The sequence below is a fragment of the Amblyomma americanum genome, chromosome 10 (genome assembly GCF_052857255.1).
Source record: "Amblyomma americanum isolate KBUSLIRL-KWMA chromosome 10, ASM5285725v1, whole genome shotgun sequence".
Taxonomy (NCBI): domain Eukaryota; kingdom Metazoa; phylum Arthropoda; class Arachnida; order Ixodida; family Ixodidae; genus Amblyomma; species Amblyomma americanum.
Genome location: NC_135506.1, coordinates 121,543,110 through 121,564,452, shown reverse-complemented (window position 1 = coordinate 121,564,452; position 21,343 = coordinate 121,543,110). Strand labels below are relative to the sequence as shown.

The following is a 21,343-nucleotide window of genomic DNA, read 5'->3' as shown; positions in this document are numbered from 1 at the left end:
GCTGTAACGAATGTAGCCTATAAAGTGAGTATAGCAAAGTCTTAGCAAGGAGCGCTCCGTTGGGCCTCATTTAATGCCTGATACGAAGCGAAGAACATGGCAAAGAGGGTGAGTCTTTTCTTTAGAGCATATTTATATGCCTCTACCATGACAGAACTCGGTCAATGATAATGCCCAAAAATCTGTGTAGGGAGACGTATGGTATTGCAACACCTTAAAGTGTTACCGAGTAGAAGCAGACAGACTTGCGCGTGAGTGCGACCATGATATTTTTCAGCTGCTAAGTGCAAACCCTGACGCCGCAGGTACCTTGAACTGGATGTCACGGCACGTTGTAATCTCGCGCGCATTTGCGGATGTGCCAAACCCGAAGCCCAGATGCAAATATCATCAGCATAGGCACCGATGCTTTAAGACCAGTGAGTGTGAAGTTCACTCACCAGTCCAATCAAACCAACTTTAAATAGGGTTGGGCTGAGAATTCTTGCCTGAGGTGGTACACAGCAAACCTCGGCACGACAGGTAATCTCTCCATCAGGCATAGACATGTAAACGAACCGACCGTTCAGGTAGCTCACAATCCACGGGTACATCCGACCGCCAACGGCCATGTCGTCAAGGAAATCTAAGATGGCGTCGTGAAGTACGTTATTGTAGGCCCCTTTGATGTCTAAGAAGTCAGCGGCGACGCGTCAGCGACTACGTTTTTCATGTTCCAATTTCGCTATGAGGTCGATTACGCTGTCAATCGAAGATCGTCCCTGCCGGAACCCGGTCATCATGTACGGATAGAGAACATTCTGCTCTAAAACCATTCGAGCCGCGCCAGCACCATTCGCTCTATAACCTTACCGACGCAGCTTGCTAGTGCAACTGGCCGGTAGAGGTAAGCTCATAAGAATTCTTTCCAGGCTTCAAAAAGAACAACCAGGCGGCTGATCTTCCAGTGCTCTTTAACAATTCCAGAAGCCCATGCATCATTGTAGTAACTGAGCAGAACAGTTCGGACTTCCATACCATGGTGCCAAGATGAGAAAGAGACACGTAAGAAAACCCGTCACGACCAGGTGTAGGTGAACGCCTACACGAGGAAAGAGCAGCTTATAGTTCAGGCATCGTGAATAGCATGCTCTAGTGGTCGTCCGGTGGAGGTGGCACAAAAGCCTCCAAACTGTTTGATGCTACAGGAGTTAGAGGTAGCAGAAGAATTCTGCAAAATGATTGCGGGCACGACCAAATTGGAGACTACATCTGCTACCTCTACATTATTACGGCGTTGGTAAAGGGACAGGGCATGGGAAAGATACCGTTCGTGTGGGGGTGAGCGCAAGCTCCTTGGTACATGCCAAATACGCGACAGCGGTTTGCGAGGGTACAGCGATGAACAGAACTACCTCCAACTTTGTCTCCCTAATCTCGCGAGGTGGCAATTTATTCGTCGTTGAGCTCGGCGACAAAGGCCGAGATCATGCATGAACTTAGCTCTGTATTTCCTTTGGGCGCGCCGACGGACTGCGCGCAATCTCTCGTATTCCCCATCAATAGTAGATCCTGGCGTAGGCGCGCATGTATATCGCGTGGTCTCACCGAGGGAGGACGTAATCAGGCCTCCTATTTTAGACGGTGACGTGAGGTCAACACAAGGATTCTCCACGAACGTTGTAAAGGCAGGCCAGTCTGTATATCGCCCGCGAGACGAAGTAGTAGGTACGTACCACTTGGACGCATACATACGTTTGAATGTTGTCACTCATGCGTTTTCACGTCACTGCACCAGCTGATGTAAGAATGAAGAATTGCTGAAACAAACGCCAGATCTAAGCAGCTTCTGTACGACGTCCCACGCTGCAACGTAGCTGAATCATCGTTGATATTCACGAAATTCTCGGAGTGCATAACGTCAAACAGGTTCCTGCCTCGGTTATTTGTAACAGCACCTCACCACTTAGGGTGGTGAGCATTAAAATCGGCCACTATTATATGAAGAGCTAGGTCCAGCTGTGGGTAGCTGAAATAGGGTACGAAGTGTCAATGGCATCTTTAGGTTGAATGTAGCCACCGATTATAGAGGAGACCCGTCCCTTTAGCGTCACTGTCAAGATGTAATGGTTTGTGTTGTGTGGCTATAGGACTTGGCGGACATGCGCAGTGTTCTGGCGTATGCAAACTAACATTTTGCTTGTTTCGTCTTCTTTGCGAGACCATAGCAGCACGTACCTAGAAAGGCGGAAAGAAGACGGCATGCTGGGCTCACATACAACAAGCACAGGGAAGCGGTACTTGTGAACGTGTTGGCAGAAGTCACTCAGACGTCCGCGTAGGCCTTGGGCATTTCATTGCACCACTACAGTGCGGCGCACTTGCATTGTTACTGACGAGGTGGGTTTCGGTAGTGGCATAATGAATTACTCAATGAAGTGTGTCCAAAAACGGCACAACAATCCTTGCTGTTGGCGTGTTATTGCCTGAAAGTAGCACGCGCATTGAGCACACAAGCCTTTATAACATAATGCTCACATCCTCACCTACGGGCTTCAGCAGTATTAGCTTGAGTGGCAACGAGCCTCGGTCGTCCCGTGACGATGGCCTTGGATAGCAGAGCAGACCACTCAGCATCAGAGGAAGTTGATAACAAAACCGCATCGGGCTGAGCCACTGCGGTAACATGGGACACTACCGCAGGCGTCTTGTTATCGTTTTTTGGCTCATGCTGCTGTGCCGGCTGAGCTAATACTTGCTGCGACGTTGGTGCAGCTTGACTAGTTGTTTTGCGTGGATCCGGACGACGGCGCCGGGAGTGATGTTTGCGGCGACGAATACGCACAGCCGCTTCTTCGTGGGTCGAATTGTCCTTCACCATCTTCTTCAAGATGAGTCGATCATTTTTCATCTTATGGCAGTCTTTAACTCTTGCTGCATGGGTACGCGAGCAGTTGGCGCACTTTATAGTCTCCGTCTTGCAGGTGTGATGTTGGTGCACCCCGCCGCAGCGAAGGCAAGATATCATTTTTGCAAACAGCACTCACATGTCCTATCTACTTGCACTTGTGACACTGAACAGGCCTTGGAACATACAGGCGGACAGGATGCCTCACATAGCCCACCTTGACGTGAGATGGGAGAGAGCCAGTTTCAAAAACTAACTTCAGACACTTGGATCGGCCGAACAGATGAATGTCAGCTATCCGGGCTGTAGAATTAATCAGCGTCCGGAGGTCCTTATCATCTTTCTCCGGGTCAACATCAGTGATAATTATAGTGGTAGTCCGCTTCCCGTGAGCAACGTAGAAGCGGACCGCCATACCACCGAGGACACCAGTTTCTTACAGCTTGTCCAAAGATGCCTCAGATTTAACATCTACGGTCAGGACATCCTTCCATGCATTACTTTTTACTTCACAGACTTGTCCCGGAACCACCTGGTCGAGAAAATGGGTTGGCCGCTGTCTATTATTAGTGTTGAGATTAGCGGTCTGCGTTGTAGGAACGAAGGCGACTCCGAAAACTCCTTGCTTGTCAACAGCTTTGTGTAGGCAACTCACCCGTTGTTGATGTCCGGCGCAACTTCCTTTTCAGGCGGCAAAACTCAACAAGCGTGAAGCTGCTGCTGTCAGATTCCATGTCTGTCACCGTGGATTCTTCAGATGAATCTGGAAGCTCCACATCAGCGACATTCGTGGCGCTGTAGTTGCCAGCTGGAAGAGCCGCAGTCTTCTCGACACGTCGACGGGAGGGCGCAGGAGATGTGCGCCCGCCATCCCAAAAGATGACGAGGACACGGTTCCCGCACAAAATTAAAAAACAGCAGAAAAGTCCAAGAGCTGCAGACAAGGGTTGGTTGGTTGGCCTCAAATAATGCTGGCACATATTCACTACGGGGGAGTGGCCAAGACACTGGACGTTCGGTAACACCACTTCTTCTCCACCTCTAGAATGCCAAAATTTTCGTTTACTTGAATAATGAATCAAATGCCGCGCACAGCCCTTATATGTACCGGCCCGTGCTCGGCCATGGATAGGAAAAATAAAGCACTTACTGGCGCGGCCAGCAAGCCAGGCCCCGACTTCCGGGCCAACCCTAGCACATGCAGTACTATAGTCGTGTTTATATAGGATAATGCGCCGCTTCTGCGGCAACTTACTGCAAATGCTTAGATATTGCGGACTTGCTACAGGGCGAAAATTCGTAACTACGATCGCCTCTAGCATGTGGGCTCATCATGTAGCCATCTTTCGGAAGGCATTTCGTTGAGTCCTTTTCACCATCGTGACTGGAGCCCAGTCTGGAAGAAAAAAAACTTGTTAGTCAGAATCAGGGCGAGTCGTTTTGAGAGAGATGGGACGGCAGTCAACCGAACAAGCGAGCGCACACGCACACCTACAAAGAAACACAGCTCGCCTACTGTCATATTACTTCGGCGTGACTCGCAGTCGCCGAGCTGGCTTGTATGTGTTTTGAGCGTTATGCTTCGTAGAACGGCAGTTTTCCGTGCGTCGACACCTAAGACTAATTCCCCGCTTTACGCGGAAATATTCGGACTTTTTTACGACCGCATGCGCCCTGCGTCCCGCTGCGTCACGCAATGCTGTTCTTCCTGCAGAGCATCTCTCAACGCCGGAGCCCTCGAGTGGCAAGGGGGAGGTCTCTGGAGGCTGAGACCGTGGGAGCGACGAGACAACCACGAAAGCGGCAGTCGCAAAACGAACCTTGTATATATCGAACCCTTCTGTAGCCTGTCTTTATACCTTCTAGTAAATTCAGTTGTTCTTATCCCATGGGTTGCTTATTGCTTCTACGAACGTCAGCGTATTAACGACAGCCGGAACGTTCCTAGCCAGCACTCAGGCCTTTTGCCGACATCCCATTTGCTTCAGCGACGCATTATTCAGCGCCATCATGGCGAAGTCTGACCACATGTTTACATACCAAAGCAGGGACCGCAAACCGATGTCAGGCCAAATGTCATCGTTGCGGTGCGTTCCCTGTATTCGCAACATTCCCTGTGTAGGTACCTGGCATCCGCAAGTCTAAATTAAGACTGCGCTGCGTTCGGTTCATGCAAGCGAACAGATACACCCCGATACACTTCTGAGACAAGTACGATCGTATTTCTTTCTACAAGCGACCGTGACAGCCCGGTTGGTTTAGACTGCGAGGATGATTACGAATGAGATTATACCGGTAATTATACAGTCTTTTTCTGCTTCATGCAAGCGGGCCTAGATGTTTCCGGAAGCATAATAAAATTTGGTGGAAGGTGATGCCGCAGATACTAACAGGAAGTTACATGTAGTTTGCACTTCCTATTTGAACGGTCAGTGTCTAACCGCTTCAGTCATTGCGTGCACAACTATGCACGCAGTTTTTTTTATTAAGACTTTCGTTATTACAAGGATATAATGTGCCTACAATATCTGGAGCTTGTATTCTGAGCTCTATGCGACATGTCATATAAAGCCACTTGAAACCATGCACGCTAATTTAGCACAGAAAGCGGTTTTTAAGCGGGACGTCTCCGTGTAAAACTTCAGCGCAAGCCTGGCTTTTGAATGATTGCGTATCCGTTCGCTAGCTGTGCACGCGTGAGCCTTTGCAAAAGTACTAAAACACACTGAATAATATACATATGGATATCTGCAAGAAATCCATATATACACATTATTCAGTGCATTTAAGGGCTCTTTTCAGACATGGACTTCTTACAGAAAATCATACTGGCTGAACGCATGATACTCAACGACTGTTCTTCTATCTAGAGCACAGGGCTGCTCCATTAAAAATCAACCCGCTCAAGATTCTGGAATCGTTTGTCGATTCGTTGCCAGCAAAGACATCCACCTGTGTGCTGCATGAATATTTGAAAGCCATACACCTCAGTGCCTAACTTGAGAGGCGCATTCTGGACGTTTTTCTTTTCTGTGTGGGTCCTTGTTCATATTATATCGTCTTAAAGGAATGATATTTGCTTCTTTCTCTTTTTCCTTTCACGCCCTTTATTTGGCACCCTCACCTCTGTGTTGACGGCAGCGAGTTAACCGGACTTCATCTCATAGTAACCTCGCAGTGTACTTTCACACTTTTTGCTATCATATTAAATCAATACTCACGCCAGAACTAATTTATCGCCTACTGTTCTCAGAGCGCTGTGAAGTCGATCCAAGAATTAGGAAACTATCGTCGACATGGTAAAGGTGAAAGGTTAGAGTGCAAGCAATAGGCCAACGTATAGGCGTCGTAAAAGCAATGTTAATACAGTCAGGAGTACTTACAAATGTCCTATCTCGTGGACAGCAGTTTGCAGTCCAGAAAACTTCCCTGGACTGTCTTCAGCTTCAGCCAGATTTCTGCCTGTGCAGACTCCTTTCTCGTAGGCATATCCTGCGTATTTTCAAAGTTGTGTATTAGTGCTACTGTATGCCACGAGCACTTAGCAATCGATCAAGATCCTGCAGTAACGCATAGTCATCATTGTTTTTTTTTAAAGCTAAAGGTGGTGCAGATAGCTCATCCGCGGTGTTCTTCATAAATCAGTCACCCACAGAAGTGACCAGTTCCCGCCAAGTGCCGACGACAACTAAGTTGTTAGGAAACACCGGCGCACGCCATGCGAAAAGTGTGTGCCAGCTTAAGTACACATTCTTTTCCACATACCTGTTGCGTGACTGCGTCAAACTATGACACTCTTGGCTACAAGGCAGTTATTGCTCGTAAGACACACGTTAATTAATATAACTAACACTACAAAAGCGCATAGACAAGAATATCAAGAGGTCCGCCGAACTCTTAGCACAGAAAGACAGGGACAGCAGGAAACGAAGGAGGTGAAACACAGCACTGTGCCTCCTTCGTTTCCTACTGCCTTGGTCTAGCAGAGCGTAACAAGCACTGCACAAGGCACTCTGGCTGATCCCCCACTGTGGGTATGTGCCACTCAGACACAGGACAAGAACAAGCATCCGTTGCACAGAGATCCGTTGCTCAATACCGCAGATTTTCAGCATTTAAAGTACCTTTGGAATGTCCGTTCATATAAATCATTCGCTCAAGTTCGATTTTTTTCCATCGCTGTATTTCGGCGCCTCAAAAACGATTTCCAGTAACGCATCAACAAGCCTGAAAACACGTCCTTCCGTATAAATCGAGGCTGCGCAAGCTATGAATGATGGTCCTGCAATGCAGAATCCAGCCCCGCTTCAATTTGCACTTATGCAGATGCGTGTTCACTACGACAAACATTTGCGACTTATGCAGGGAAGTTTAAACGTTGGAACATTTTCGATCCCGTTAAGAAACAGCAACCAGCTATAGTCTGTGAACTTATGGTAGCTTACCACAAAAGGATCTGTCCAGATTAGTATATCTGACCGCCCTCTGTTTCCAGGGCAGATTGTGAATGTAATTTTTTTATTCCCCGCCTTGCACAGATTTTGAAGAAGCGCCTTTGCGGTTTATGTTTCATGGTGGTTTAACTTCCCAAAGCGACTAAGGCTATGATGGACGCCGCAGTGCAGGGCTCCGCAAATTTCGACCACCTGAGGTTCATTAACGTTCACTGGCATCGCACAGCACACGGGCCTCTAGAATTTTGCCTTCATCGAAATTCGACCACCGCAGCCGGGATCGAACCCGCGTCTTTCGGGTCAGCAGACGAGCGCCGTAACCACTCAGCCACCGCGACGGCTGGACGGACGGACGGATGGACGGATGGATGGATGGATGGATGGATGGATGGATGGATGGATGGATGGATGGATGGATGGATGGATGGATGGATGGATGGATGGATGGATGGATGGATGGATGGATGGATGGAGTCCGTACCTAGGATCCCAGATGTCAGTTGGCCGTTACTCCTTCCTAGGATGTCTAGCCTGAAAGAAAAGAGCTGTGAGACAAGAACTAGGTGCTCATTAATACATCAAAGTCCAAGTGCGTGCGTTGCATCCTTGAGTGCGGTGATTTAGTCAACACTGTTCTGCATAGATATCTAGAAGGGAATCGATGCAACCTGCCAACGCGAGACGCAGCCTACAGTACAAACGACAGAAAATACAGCAAAATTTACAGAGCGCGTGGCAAGTGGGCAGTATATGAGCGGCTGCGCTGTGCCAGATGTGCACGGTTCATATTTGATGCTAACGCCATGCATAAAGCTAGCAATAGTTGCATATGACTTTCTGTTTCTGAAACAGTGATCACGAGGAAAAGAACATCTTGTCGCTACATCCGATGGCACAGCAGTGGTTGGTCTGTGCTGTCTTCTAATATACACTGTCGAGTCGAAGTAAACATTGACGACTAAAGAGCGCACTCATTGGCCTTTTTGTCTGGCAGTGCGGTTATGTAGACAGCTCCTACTCCAATAAAGGCCATGAAGCAGGCAGCGCGAATGGCCACTGGTTCCCTGCAACATATTTAGGATTCAATTACGAACCAATTTCAAAATTATCTCCATGATTACCAGCCCCTTGTTTGCTCAGAGACAATTTTTGCCTTCTGACTCTTGGGCCTCTTTGAGCAGAGTATACCAAGAAATAAAAGTAGGACCAGGCTGTATAAGACATTCGTGGGCACTGCTTACTATATAGAGTCGGCTATGTGCAATGGAAGTGCTTTTTCTCGTCTTTTGCTTTGTGAAAATTAATGTCTGCGCAGTATTTTTCGTCTGTTTATTGTCGCACTATGGGTTTTCTACAAAATAAAGTTCCGAATTTAGAATTTTGCAGCAAACGTATCGGAGAGGTTATCTGAGCGGCGGATCGAAGCAATGTTTGGCAACTACAGCTGCGAAACTGAGCCTCCGTCATGGCGATCCTTGAGATGTCATAAATCTCGTCAAGACAAGGTGCATGCAGGAGATTCGGGTTTCTATGCGCAGTGTTTCTGGAACACATCCGTGATATAATAGGTACAGGTTTACTCAAATGTCTCATGGCTAAAGGCTTTTCGCTTCAGCCGCATAACAGAGCCATTACGACTTTGTTAAAAACCGAATTTTATGAAATTCTGGCACAAGGATTCTTCTTGCGTTAAAGAAGCTTCCTGCTTGACTTGCGTTTTGAATGAGACTCTGAACGAAGCATTCTAGGAACATTCATTTCGCTTTAGTTGAACACTGCGGCCTTAATACTTTTGATCAAGACTTTACAAAAACAGCTTTCTAAGTGCACCTGTTTCAAACTCGCCTATTTTCGACGTGTTACTTACGGTGTCACCAGCAAGACCGCGTCTGATCGCCACATCGCATAGTTTATTTGAGCGAATCTCCAGAAGTCGTCCAGCGTTTCAAGGCCGAGCACTTGGCCTTTGTTGTTCAATTTCACAAATGAGGCATTATTCTGCAAATATGACAATTTTAAATACTTGTTTTCTAATATGGTGTGCTTGAAGAAATTGAACCCTATGGAGGCGTCTGAACTCACTTTATAAGTCCTTTGAATGCCTGCTAAAGATACAAATCCTGGAGGGCTAAGCTGCTGGAGATGAAGGCTGATCTGCGAACAGGAATTCTTGTTAGGGCAAAGAGAGTGACTGAATTCGTTACCACTTTTCAGAGCCATCACATGTTCACATTTATAATACCCAGAAGGTATTTTGCGAGCACAAGGCAATATTGTTACGAGATGGCAAGCCAAGGAAAGCACGACATGATGACAGAATGAAGATATGATTTAATGGCTCAGGGCCTAGCGCGAGCACTCCGTCCCGCGCCACTGCACTCTTCTTCGTCTTCATAACAATATGTTACAGCAAGTATTTGCTTTGCGCTTTATAGTGCAGACGATGGTTTAAAGTGTAAACATCTGTCGTGAATAATGGCTGTTATAGGTAAATACTCGTCAAAACGCAGGTCTTAGACTTCATAATATTTGTGCGGCACTTTGTATTTATTTCTTTACAGATACCTTACAGGCCTCCGGGGAGGCATTGTGTAAGGGCGGCAAACAAAGAAGTTTGAGCAAAATAGGTTAGAAATTAAAAAAAACATTATTTATTCGGCGACACGACGGCTGTAAAAATTTAATTCTTCATATGAGCTCCAAGCACCGGAGTGGATGCGCGGTGCCTATTTTTTCGTGCTCTTTGAATAGCTTGTGTTCATACGGAACAGCCACCCTTATATACAATTAGGACAGAAAACTGTGCTAGTTGGAATAGATTCATATTGAAAAAAAATCTGCTTAGAAAACACGGACCAAAAGACTAGAGGACAAACACGGCGCTGTTTTCGCAGCTGAAACGCTTAATACATGAGAGTGGCACAGTCACACACTCAAGGAATGCGCATGCGGACAAAGGGCGCCGTAAACCAAAGATTACATCTGAACCGAAGAATACCGGTAATGACTATCCAAAAGTACAGATCCCTAGGGTATCATAGAGCTGAATAGAGGGACGGGTGACGCATTCGCCCCCACTTCCCTAGATATGAAAGGCTACAGAAGTTTCCCTAGTTTATTGATCCTAACCACAAAACAAAATCTGAGTTTCATGGAAGAGTGGCTTGCATAAATATTTGTTCTTTCTTTTTTGCCATTTCTATGTCCATGTGTGGCCCAATGTGCTGACAGATACGTGCCGGCCGTGTTATCCAAAGACAAAATATGTTGCCGTAGGCGCATATACTGACACATCGGCTTGTATGGCCAATAAGTAGCAACCACACGTAAAAGGCACTTTCTATCCGGCCCGAACCTTACAAGGTTTATAGCCCGTCTTATGCCAAACACCACACCCAAAGATTCGTGCACGAGAGGATGTTTCCATCACTACTCCAATCTACGTCATGTCCTTCCAAATTTCTTTAGCGCCGAGAAAACCACACACACCCCATAACATATGCGCTCACATTCTTCAAACCATGCATGCGACAGCTTAAGTTGGTAAGGGATGATGGCTGGCGTGTGCCCTGCCGACCTTACCTCACCCGGCGCCCTAACACTTCCCTTGAGGCTCTTTGAAAACATTCACTCACAGAGTCAGCAAGCCCCCGTGGATAGGCGGCTGCTGCAAGACTATCACACTGAAGAGCAAGGGCAGAATCCATCTTACGATGGCAAGAGCTCGTGAACGCCATCTTCAAGCACGCGACCCCGATGCCCCCTTCACCACCTTCGAATCCGCCGAAGCGGAGCTCAGGACGAGCTTTTCTGGCCTCGGGAGGCAGAACCAGTAAACATACTGTGCCCTCAGCTCGATACGCAGATCGAGGAAATGCCAGGGCCCTTCCCGCGGCACTTCAATACTCAACTGTGTTGCTATGCATTGCTCTTTGAACACTTTCAGTATATCACACATGATCCACGGGTGTTTTGCATGCCTTACAAACACCAGATAGTCGTGTACGCACCTGAACACCCGCAGAACATATCGCTATAGATAGGGGCCACCCCCGATCCTGTGCAGACTCCTCTCCTCTTTAAGTCAACACTATACTGTTCCATCACAAACGTTGACCTAATTTAAAAATCTAGAACTTCACGAAATGTTTCAACAGAAAGAGCACACTTGTTACAAAAGGCTACCTCATCACTGGCTGCCACGATGCAGTAATTAATATAGCTCATTAGGCCGCAATGGGGGAAGCAATAAAAGAGATCCAGCCCATCAGAACTGAAGATGCCAGTGTCCACCGATCCGTGGATCTTCAGGAACTCAACAAGCTAATCCGAGTTCGTTAACCTATAATGGTCGTCAGTACATAGTCCAGACAAATCCCGCTTCAAATACATCGAACCCTCCTTCTGCCATGTACCTCTCTCTGACACAATCGCACGGAAAGGGATCCTTTGCGTTTGCGTCTTAATAGTGAAGAACACCCGTAGTTCATCGCTTTCCGACCCTGTCAGCCAACCGCTCTAGTCAGACGCCCATCAAAAACGCCTTCGCCCTAACTTTAACCTGGGTACTCCTTACAAAAATGGCATTAAAATTCAGCTTTCTGTGAAAATGCCCCCCCCCCCCCCGCCCACCACCTAATGAGACAAAAAAAAAGAACTTCTTTATCCGACTCAACCACAAGATAGTCCTTGCTTACGAGGTAACTCACCAATTGGTACAGGGGGGCACCTCGAAGTTGAGGGCACTCAGCCCTTTGTAAAACATCCCCATTCCGCCGAGAACCTGAAGCGTCCTGCGTCTTTCGCACGCCGAGACCCTGCCTTGTAGAAAGTGACCTTCTCGACCGTCGTCGGTTCGGATGTAACCTTTGGTTTGCGCATCATTTGCCTACATGCGCATTCCTTGAGTGTGTAAGGGTGCAACTGTCATATACATATTAATTAATCTTTTCACTTGCAAGACAGCGCTGTGTTCTTCCTCTAGTCTCTTGGTCCGTGCTTTTGCTCTGGTTTTTTTTAACATGATATAGTCAGCATTTTTAGAAAGCGCGCATTGAGGACTGTTGCTCCTGCACAAAAAAAAACATTTTTTTCGCTTCCTTCAAAGAAGTTGGAGCCGCTGGCAGGGCTTACGAGTTCATATTACTCCTGCATTGTTGTTGAGTGTACATTGAGCGACGACATCTTGCAATGTTGCATATATTACTCGAACTTTCATCAAGTTCTAAGTAGCGATTGTGTGCTTTTCTGATGGTTCTGAACAGCACAATACGCGCTGCGATAACAGAAAAGCATGCGAAAGGTGTCCATTAATGTCGCGCTGTTCGCTGTTAACAGCTTAAGAGGATCGCAAAAGGTGTTCCGAAAATTTTAAACGATGTGTGTACTACGAATTTTGACCCTTCATTATACAGTACACCTTGATTCGTTTCATGGTCGGATTCATAAGATAGAGACAAAACATAATTTCAGTTTCCCAACATGCGTCCCCACCAACCCGAGCAAAACAAATCTTGATCAGCCAATTAGAAGTTGCTTAGTTTTTAGTTCCAATTTCGTACCTCCGCTCGGGAGTTGGCCAAAATGGCGGTTGCGGGAACTAGCGGCGCTGCAGTCGAGCTTTTTTACATCTTCTGTCGCAGGAGTTTCGCTCGCTGCAGTTACGATAGGCCAGTCGGATTTTCAAGCTGGTGCTTGTTGTTTTTTTAAAAAACCTCTTTGCGATAAAATCTGTGCACTTGATGACTTAAAGCGAGTGCTACACATGCCATCCTGCTCTGTGCCTGCCTGCACAAGTGGCAACTGAAACGACGACACCGCGACGCCACCGACCAACATTTTTCTCATCGCGTGACGAATAGAGCCATTTTAATGGGTGGGAGCAGATACTGCGACTCATGAACAGCTGTCTGGCACGTCTAACGTAAGTGAGCGTCTTATTCAGAATGACGATTTTATGAAGTACTGCAAGCACGCTGTAAACGGGCAATAGGTGCGAATTCCTCTTGGGACTCCGCGCTGCACGGCAACGTCCTTGGACTCTCTCCCTTCCTTCCGAAGTGAATCTCAAAACCAATAAACGAGCAATGGAGCCTAAAATCGCCCAGAAAATGTGCTTTCATGCCATCTTATAAGTCCTGAGATCTGAGCATCCACGGTACTAATACTACGTTTTCTTCAACCGAGCCGTTTGTACGCACTCATTCGAATTGGTCGGTGCAGCTTTCCTGCTGTGCTGCGAACACTCTTACGTCTGCACTGACGCTACCCTTCACGGACTGGCGACATGAATCTCTATACACAATGAACAAGGAAGCTGTGTGGCTTTTGTCAACAAGGTGGTAGCTGCGTCGTGAATGGCCAGAAGCTCCACGACAGCTAATGAAAGGTTCAGCCTGGGTCACCGGCATTGAGAGGATCCTGACGGAAGCAGGTCGCTTAAATACCTGTGCATGCCGACCGCTGTTCGGCCAACCTTGATAAACAGGTGGCGAATTCGGGGCCTCCTCATAATAGACAACTGTCACGTGGTAGAATAAAGAGCGATGTCCTGGCACTGAGGGCACCACTCTCAGAGGTTACAGACCATGGGACCCAAAGAGCACTGGTTCATCTCCTACTCAGTTTGCAGCGCATGGCGCTCATGCCAACAGCATGTGGAATGATAGTGAACAGCTTAATGCTTGTGCACTAAAATATTTCTGTCAATACATCCGATTGGTATTAAGTGCTATGACCTACGGAAAGAACACGGTAAAAAACTAAACTGCATGGATGGCGTGAGACAGCGTGGTATTGTCCCCATAATAAACTCTAGCAAATCTCCAACCAAAATCTTTACTTGAAACGCAACGTTTCGGAGCCGGCTCGGTTCCTTCTCCGGGTGGACTGGGGACTGTAGCTTCCATATTTAAGTATGCATGGAGGGGAGCAGGTAGTCAAAGAACGAAAGCTGTGATGCGAAAGGCGCGGGGGAGAAAGGTGGCGGTGGTTTCCTTTTGTGCGGTTCATGTTTTTCGAGGTAGTTTGAATATGCCAGGACTCGCGTAAAAGCCTTTTGTGGTAATTTTTTTCGCTTCGGACATTATACCAAATCACGTGGGAGTGCGACAGAAATCATGCATTCCACAAACACAAAACACCATGTGCGGAGCAATGGGAGAGCCGGCTCACCAGCTGCGAGCTCGGGGTCCAAAGAGCCCTAGTAGCGCACGCAAGCGAGGTGGCCCGACTCAGTGGAGCCCTGGAATAGGGGCCCACCCACGGCCAAGGAGGACCCAAGCTTCAAGATGAAGACTTCGTCCTCCACCGCTACCACCCCCCTAAGAGAATCAATAAAAAGTTTTTCATTCATTCGCTTCGGAGCATGTGGAGATTTCTAAATTTTGAACTACAGGATTGCACTCTCTTGCGAAGTTGCGGACGCCGTTTTGATGTTACCGCATTTTTTTCTTTTAGATTTTTTGTTTCGCCGATGTAGCTTGCGTTGCAGTCGGCGCAAGGGATTTTGCAAACAATGTATTGGGCTCTTTCTCTCCGCGGCCGGTATTTGAAAACAGGTACGCAAAGCGCAACACTGTTCATTGGCTTGTTCCCAACTTGGAAACGCTCTTTTCAAGAATCGAGCGATGCTTTGGCTGGCATCTCGGACATAAGGCAGAGTGACGTATTTCGGCGGTGGCGTTGGTTGTTGTGCTCTGATCCTTGGCGCATGTTGTGTTTCGGAAGAGAATGGCTATTCGAATAAAGTTTTTTGGTTAGCCGTTCATGGTGAGTACTTTGAATATCGTGTGTTCTTCTTTTCTTCTGTCAAGTTTTGTGCTGCAGTGCGTCTCAACTGTTCGGAGCAATGTCTTAATTACTGATGCTTAATGAACTATAGTGTGGTTGGAAGTGAAGTGGAGATATCGGCCTTAGTGAGTTGGCTTGCGGTTTACGGAGAACTAATGGGCGCTGCGCTTTCAGGATTCGAGGAGGTACAAAAACAGCTGGGAATTTTCTTGTTCCACCTCTAGCGTGAATTGAATATCTGGTTCTACGGAGTTTGAAAGAGAAATGAAATTTTGTATCTCAAATCTCTTGATGGCTACGAAGTAGTCGCCCACATACCTGAATAAAATCTTTGGTTGTGGGTGGAATGAGCTGAGGGCTCGTTCTTCCATGTGTTTCATGGTTATATTGCCCATGACGATAGAGATGGAGGCTCCCATTGGCGTTCGTTTTACTATTTTGCAAAATCCCCCGTTTTACGAGAGATATGTGTTTCATAGGCAGAGTTCCAGTAGGCGGCACACACCATTTACTCTAAGCGGGGTTCATGCGCTGAGTGCGTCGTCGCGTGTAGGGCGTGATGGGTAGCGGTCACCACAAGCTTTACGGGGATTTTCTTGAAAAAGGACACCACGTCGAAGCAGATAAGACATTCGTCGACCTCAAAGGTGGCTTGGGACACCAGTTCGATGAAGTGCCTGGAATGACGTACATGGTTCGCTGTTTTTTTCTGTGATCGAAGATATGAGCTTTCGCAGGTATTCCGACGAAGGTCGAAGGGTGAAACACCGGAAGTCCACAATCGGGCGCAAAGGGATCCCCTGTTTGTTGACTTTAGGCAGCCCGTAGGATGCTAGAGCCGACCCGTTGGTGCTTAATAACTGGTGGTAGAGGTTTGGGGTGTTTTTGGAAGACTTCCTTCAATGTGTGTGCTTGGGTAGTTGTTATCGGGTCATTCTTCAATTTCTCTCATATTTTTGACTGCTGAATAAGGTAGGCATTTTCTCTTCGCAGTCCCGTCAATCCAGAACGGCAGTTGTGTTATTCTTGTCCGCTGGGAGGATCACTATGCTGGTATCTTTCTTGACTTCTCCCAAGGCTTGCCTTTCATCCGGTGGTAAGTTCGCTTCTTTTCGGCGCGCTTGCATCGAGTTAAGTATACCTATTGTTTTGAGTTAAACCTCTTCTCGTACACCAGGTTCCAGCTGCCGGGTGCAGGCTTCAAGCGCAGACACGATTATTGGTAGGGGAGGTCCATTCACCTGCAGGTTGTATTTGTTTCGCTTGGCTACGATTGACGTTTCCGCGGTTGTAAGCTTTGTGTAGAAGTTGCCGACCAGGTCAGAATGGTCTGGTTTACGCTTTCTTTTTTTTGCCGGTGTTGAAGCTTCGACAACTCTCTCTGCTTGGCGCTGTGTTTGTCGCCTTCTGATGGTGCGCGCTCTTTGGCTACCATGCACCATGCACCAACTAGCCCACATTCTTGTTTGCTAACGCCGTAAAAAACTGAGTTCATCTGCAGGCACGGGCTCGGCGCAGCGCCACTATGACGTTGTCGGCGATAACATTGACGCCGAAGACTAAGCCTGTTCGGGCACGAATTTCGCACAGTGGCGACATACGGCGGCCAACTTTAATTTGTACGGCGTTTGAGTGCACTACTTTGTTCTTCGGTCAGAATTATTGCGACTACGAACGATAACAATGAACTAGCGAAGCAGTGATACCGGTATCGGCACCTGGCAGCAGCGGAGGCCTCGCCGATAGAACGCTCATTCTTCTAAAAAGGGTCAAAATGGCGCTACTTCTACCAATCCCGCAAAATCTCGTTCTTTTGTTTCTTCGTCACTGCAGGCGATAAGAATTTAACAACTGATTCTGATTGTACCTGGTAAATACCCCACCCGAACGTAGTATAAAACGAAAATGACAGCCAAATTCCACCTCTGCGCGGAATTTGATGCATAACAATCTAGCGGGTAGGTTCGTTGCGTGCAGCTGGTGATATTTGCCCGATGCTAGGCAAGCTCCTTAAGCAGAGACGGTACTAACTGTAGTTAATATTGTGTGTATTTCGTAAATTAATGGGGATTTTATTGATGTACTGGTTCGTTGCGGCTCACAGGACAACATATAAAATCGAGTGTAGCTTCCCCTCGGATACGTCGCGCGGCACTGTCTGACAGGGCACATGGTTGACACAGCTGCCACTCAAACGTGTACTACACGGCGAAAACGTAACGTAGCCATGACAGAGAAAGAGCGGTTCTTGAATCCACGGAGCAACAGAGCCGGTGCTACTCATGTGATGTAACTGCGCGGAATACAGTTCTGCAAATAACTGGAACACTTTTTTAATTCCTAAGTTTAGTATAAATATATCGTGTTCAAAATGTCTTAAGATGACGTAATCCAGTATTGTTTATGCCGCCGTAGGGCGTTGCATGGAATCGAAAGGCTAGGATTTCCAACGGGCATTGTTAAGTTTTGATTCAATATTGTGCCGAGTAATAGAAGAATCAGCCTGTCTAATGCTTATTTAACTAATGAGAATTACAACCGGGCCGCCACAGTTTCTCTTCACGACCCCTTCGATGTCTTTGCAGATCAAAAAGCCGAATTCGTCGTATAAATTGCGTACACGGCCCGTGCTTGGACTTCACGCACAGCTTTGGTTTTCATTGGTGAGCACGTCAATACTGAAGTAAAGGGTGGGCAGCGGACCGTCTTCAGACGCTACGCGGGAAACTTTGCATAGGTATATCTCTTTAAGAGCTCTTCTTGTGAAGCTTTGGAAAGAATCATGCAAATATAGCAGCCACAACAGGCTGCTACATTACAGCACCCAGTTCTGAGTTACGTAAACCGACTCGGATTGTCACTGTCACCCTTCAAGTGTTACCTGCATTTTAAAGTGGCTAAGAACGTTAAGTACCAAATCGTTCCCAAATCAAAGACGTCCGCGGCCTCGAATATCTCTTAGATACAGTATGCCAATGTCGCAAGTATTGAGAACTAAATTTATACTCTTGTGCATTGAGGATTCTAGACGGAGAAAGTAGGTGGCTTATTGTTCTCAGGCAAATTCACTCATGAAATCAACTACTGAATTAAGAGGTTTAAAAAGAACCAACCCTTACCAAAAGGATACAGTACTCATACATCTTCTATCAAATCAATGGCGTATTTTTTGCCTAAAAATTACACCACTACAACACCGACCGCGACACTCAAACCTATAAAATCGCACTGTTCCAGACTCAAGGAAAGAAAACACGAAAAAATGGCTTGAACTAAAAACGCAATGCGTAAGTGCCTTCTGTTCGTGACAATGTCTGAAAAAATTATACATAGTACAGACTTTATGTAATAACACGCCTGGACGCTGCGATAAGCCATGATATGAGATAAGCTGGTATGAGATGCTCAAATTGTGACTGTCGATCAGAACGCCGCACTTTTCATAAAGTGTGCAAAGTGTTTAGAAAAAAAAAGGCATTAGGCGCATACTAAAAGCTGTTTTTTCGCTTTGGCAATGTGAGCAGGCTGACACCTTGTGAAAAGTTGATTGTCATCGGCAATCCACTAGATAACATAATAAAGAATTAAGATTTCAGTCATAGCAGTAACAGTGCATTTTTATGTACACGGTATCCCATCTAACATTAGCGTGGGTTTAAAAATATGCCGCAGCACTTTAAGAAGACGCTGACGAATGCATGTTGGCGGCTATTGTATGGGAGCAAGTTGGACTAGTCTCATTAATTTTTGTGCTTCGTTTAATTGCACAATTATAATAGGTAAATTAACTAACATCCCAAGCAATAAATATAAGCCAAAGATTCCAATGACAATGTTTTTGAGCTGTCCGCAAAACGTCCGACTGAACAGTTCAAATTTTTCCATCTATTACGTATTATTTTTTCTCGGTCACTCAAGATGACCGCGAAATACTGAAACAAACACCACGTGACATGTCCGCTTTCGCGCTGCGATTACAGTGTTCTGAGACGTTCCGCGTAGGAACGAACAACTCATCTGGCCGGGTGCGCTGCCGGTGGAAAGATGACAGGGCTGCAACGCAGGCACGTAGTGTGCGATTTACGTCAGCGCAAGCAATAATGGCTGCGTCTGCTCATCGCTCTCATGAACCGCGGCGGCTGAAGCACACACTTCGCGTAAGTCGTACAGCCAGCTGCTGCGCCGCTGCCCTGTCGCCTTTTAAGCGGCAGCACACCGGGCTAAATGGTTCCTTCGTTCCTACGCGAATCGTTTGAGCAAGCGGACATGCCCCGAGGTTGTTTTTTCTGTTTCACTGCCATCAGCAGTGAGCGGGAAGAAGCTTATACGTAATAGATGGAATGTCAGGAACTCTTTAGTCGGATGTTCTGCTGTCAATCTACACCTTTCTCTTTGGAATATTTCGCCTATCTTCATTGCTTGCGAAAATGGTTAATTAGTATCGACTAGTTACGCAATTAGGCAAGTAAAAAAAGTGTGACTTGCTCGCTAGTATGGCCAGCAACATGCATGTTGTCGCTTCGTATAAGAGTGCCGCGGCCTATTTTTAATGTCTGGCTAAAGTTAGCTGGGACACCCTCTATATTGGCAATGTACAGGTGGTCGTAGTTTACTGGGATTCATTGCGCACAATTCGGTACACAACCGCTTTTCTAGATAATACGCTTCACGTCATCACCTTAATTCATGTTATTGCGCTCGCAGGCCTGTGGCGATCGGCGCAGAACTTCCAGAGTGGTGCATCAGATGCCTACAGCGTTTTTTATGCCAACGGCGCAGAGCAGGAGGTGAACCTGAAAACCGTCTGCTATTGACTCAAGAAAATGCTGTAGCGACGCCTAAGTCACACCAGTGAGTTATTTTGCGCTGATCGTCACTATTTTTTGCACTTTATGCGTTTTCAATGCGAAATTTTGATCCCCATTACTACAGCGCGACAAATAGGACAATGAAACATTAGGATATCTTAGACGAACTAGGGCTCAGGCTCAAACTTAGGCGAGCTCAGGCTCCGAAGGAAACAAGGTTACTAATGTACAAGTCCCTGATCCCTCCAATTCTTGACTATGCTTGTATGTGTGGAATCCTTCAAGGTAACAAAGATTAAGAAAATTGAGGCCATTTAAAAGAAACCATTTGGTTTCACATGTAATAAATATCGCCCTGATTTTTCACCCTGTCCTGCCCTCAAATTATTACAAATAACTACCCTCACATTCGTCGGCAACTAGCAACATTAAAATTTCTGCAGTGCGTCGTTCATTCGCACTACCTACTCTCAAGCGACACGTATATCATCAGTACCATAACATCGTCAACAGGAAGTTGTCCTAATATTAATCTTTCAGACTACTTTGCTCACGCTAAGGTGTTTAAATAGAGTTTCCTTCCGCGCACCATTAAACAATGGAATACACTGCCCGATCCACTGCGTTCTCTTCCAATAGACATTTTTATACTGGCCATAACTGATTCGTGGTGTCTTTATTTACTACATATATGCTCCCAGTTTGTATAATGTTCAATATGTTTTCAACTTTGATGTTTTAATTTTGACTACCATATCTTAAGTTTTGAATGCATATGTCCACTCCTGCGACAGTCTCTGTAGAGACTGCAGTATGTGCAGATAAATAAAAACAAATTAAGAAGGAAACACGCTGGTTCGCCACGCTGTAGTCATGGAATATCGTCACCAACTCCCCCCTAAACTTACCTTGTCGAAATTTGGTTTCCAACATCTGGGAACACTAGTGTGTGACAAAAATTCTACGAAATGAAGTAGTCTACGATTGAGACCCGGTCTAAGTTCCCAATGTAAACATGACCAATTAATCACGCGAGTAAAAGTGGAACACTTGGTTTTATATTTCAGTAGATGGACGATGATAATTAGCATCTAACTTTATCTCTGCTTGGTCAGAATTCTCACGTGCGATAAAGCCTTTCACTTATTTCTCATTCACTGTTTCTAAAGAACTCTACAAGTCTAATTTCGCACTGCCTTCTATTTCACCGTTAGTTTGTTCCTCCCCATTGCATCTGGGTAGTGCTAAATTGTGTCCTTTTCTAGCTCCCTTTGTAGCTAAATGTACCCAAGCAGTGTGTTAAAAATATCCACTCGGCATAGCCACCGCTAAATGCATTGAAGGCTCAGACTCATTTTCAATGTAAGCCTACCACAGGATTCGAGTAAAAGATTATGACAAGC

The 21,343-nt window shown here is 46.4% G+C and overlaps 1 protein-coding gene across 1 annotated transcript in view; it reads right to left on the bottom strand.

Annotated features, from left to right (window-relative positions):
• Window positions 1–21,343, bottom strand: part of LOC144106515 (venom metalloproteinase BumaMPs1-like) — a 53,124-nt gene that overhangs the window by 17,384 nt on the left and 14,397 nt on the right. The window contains exons 7-11 of the mRNA XM_077639358.1: window positions 9,424–9,495; window positions 9,209–9,339; window positions 7,823–7,872; window positions 6,271–6,379; window positions 4,143–4,283 (exon numbers count right to left, since the gene is read on the bottom strand). Of these exons, the coding sequence (XP_077495484.1) occupies window positions 4,143–4,283; window positions 6,271–6,379; window positions 7,823–7,872; window positions 9,209–9,339; window positions 9,424–9,495 (503 nt within the window). The remainder of the gene's footprint in view (window positions 1–4,142; window positions 4,284–6,270; window positions 6,380–7,822; window positions 7,873–9,208; window positions 9,340–9,423; window positions 9,496–21,343) is intronic.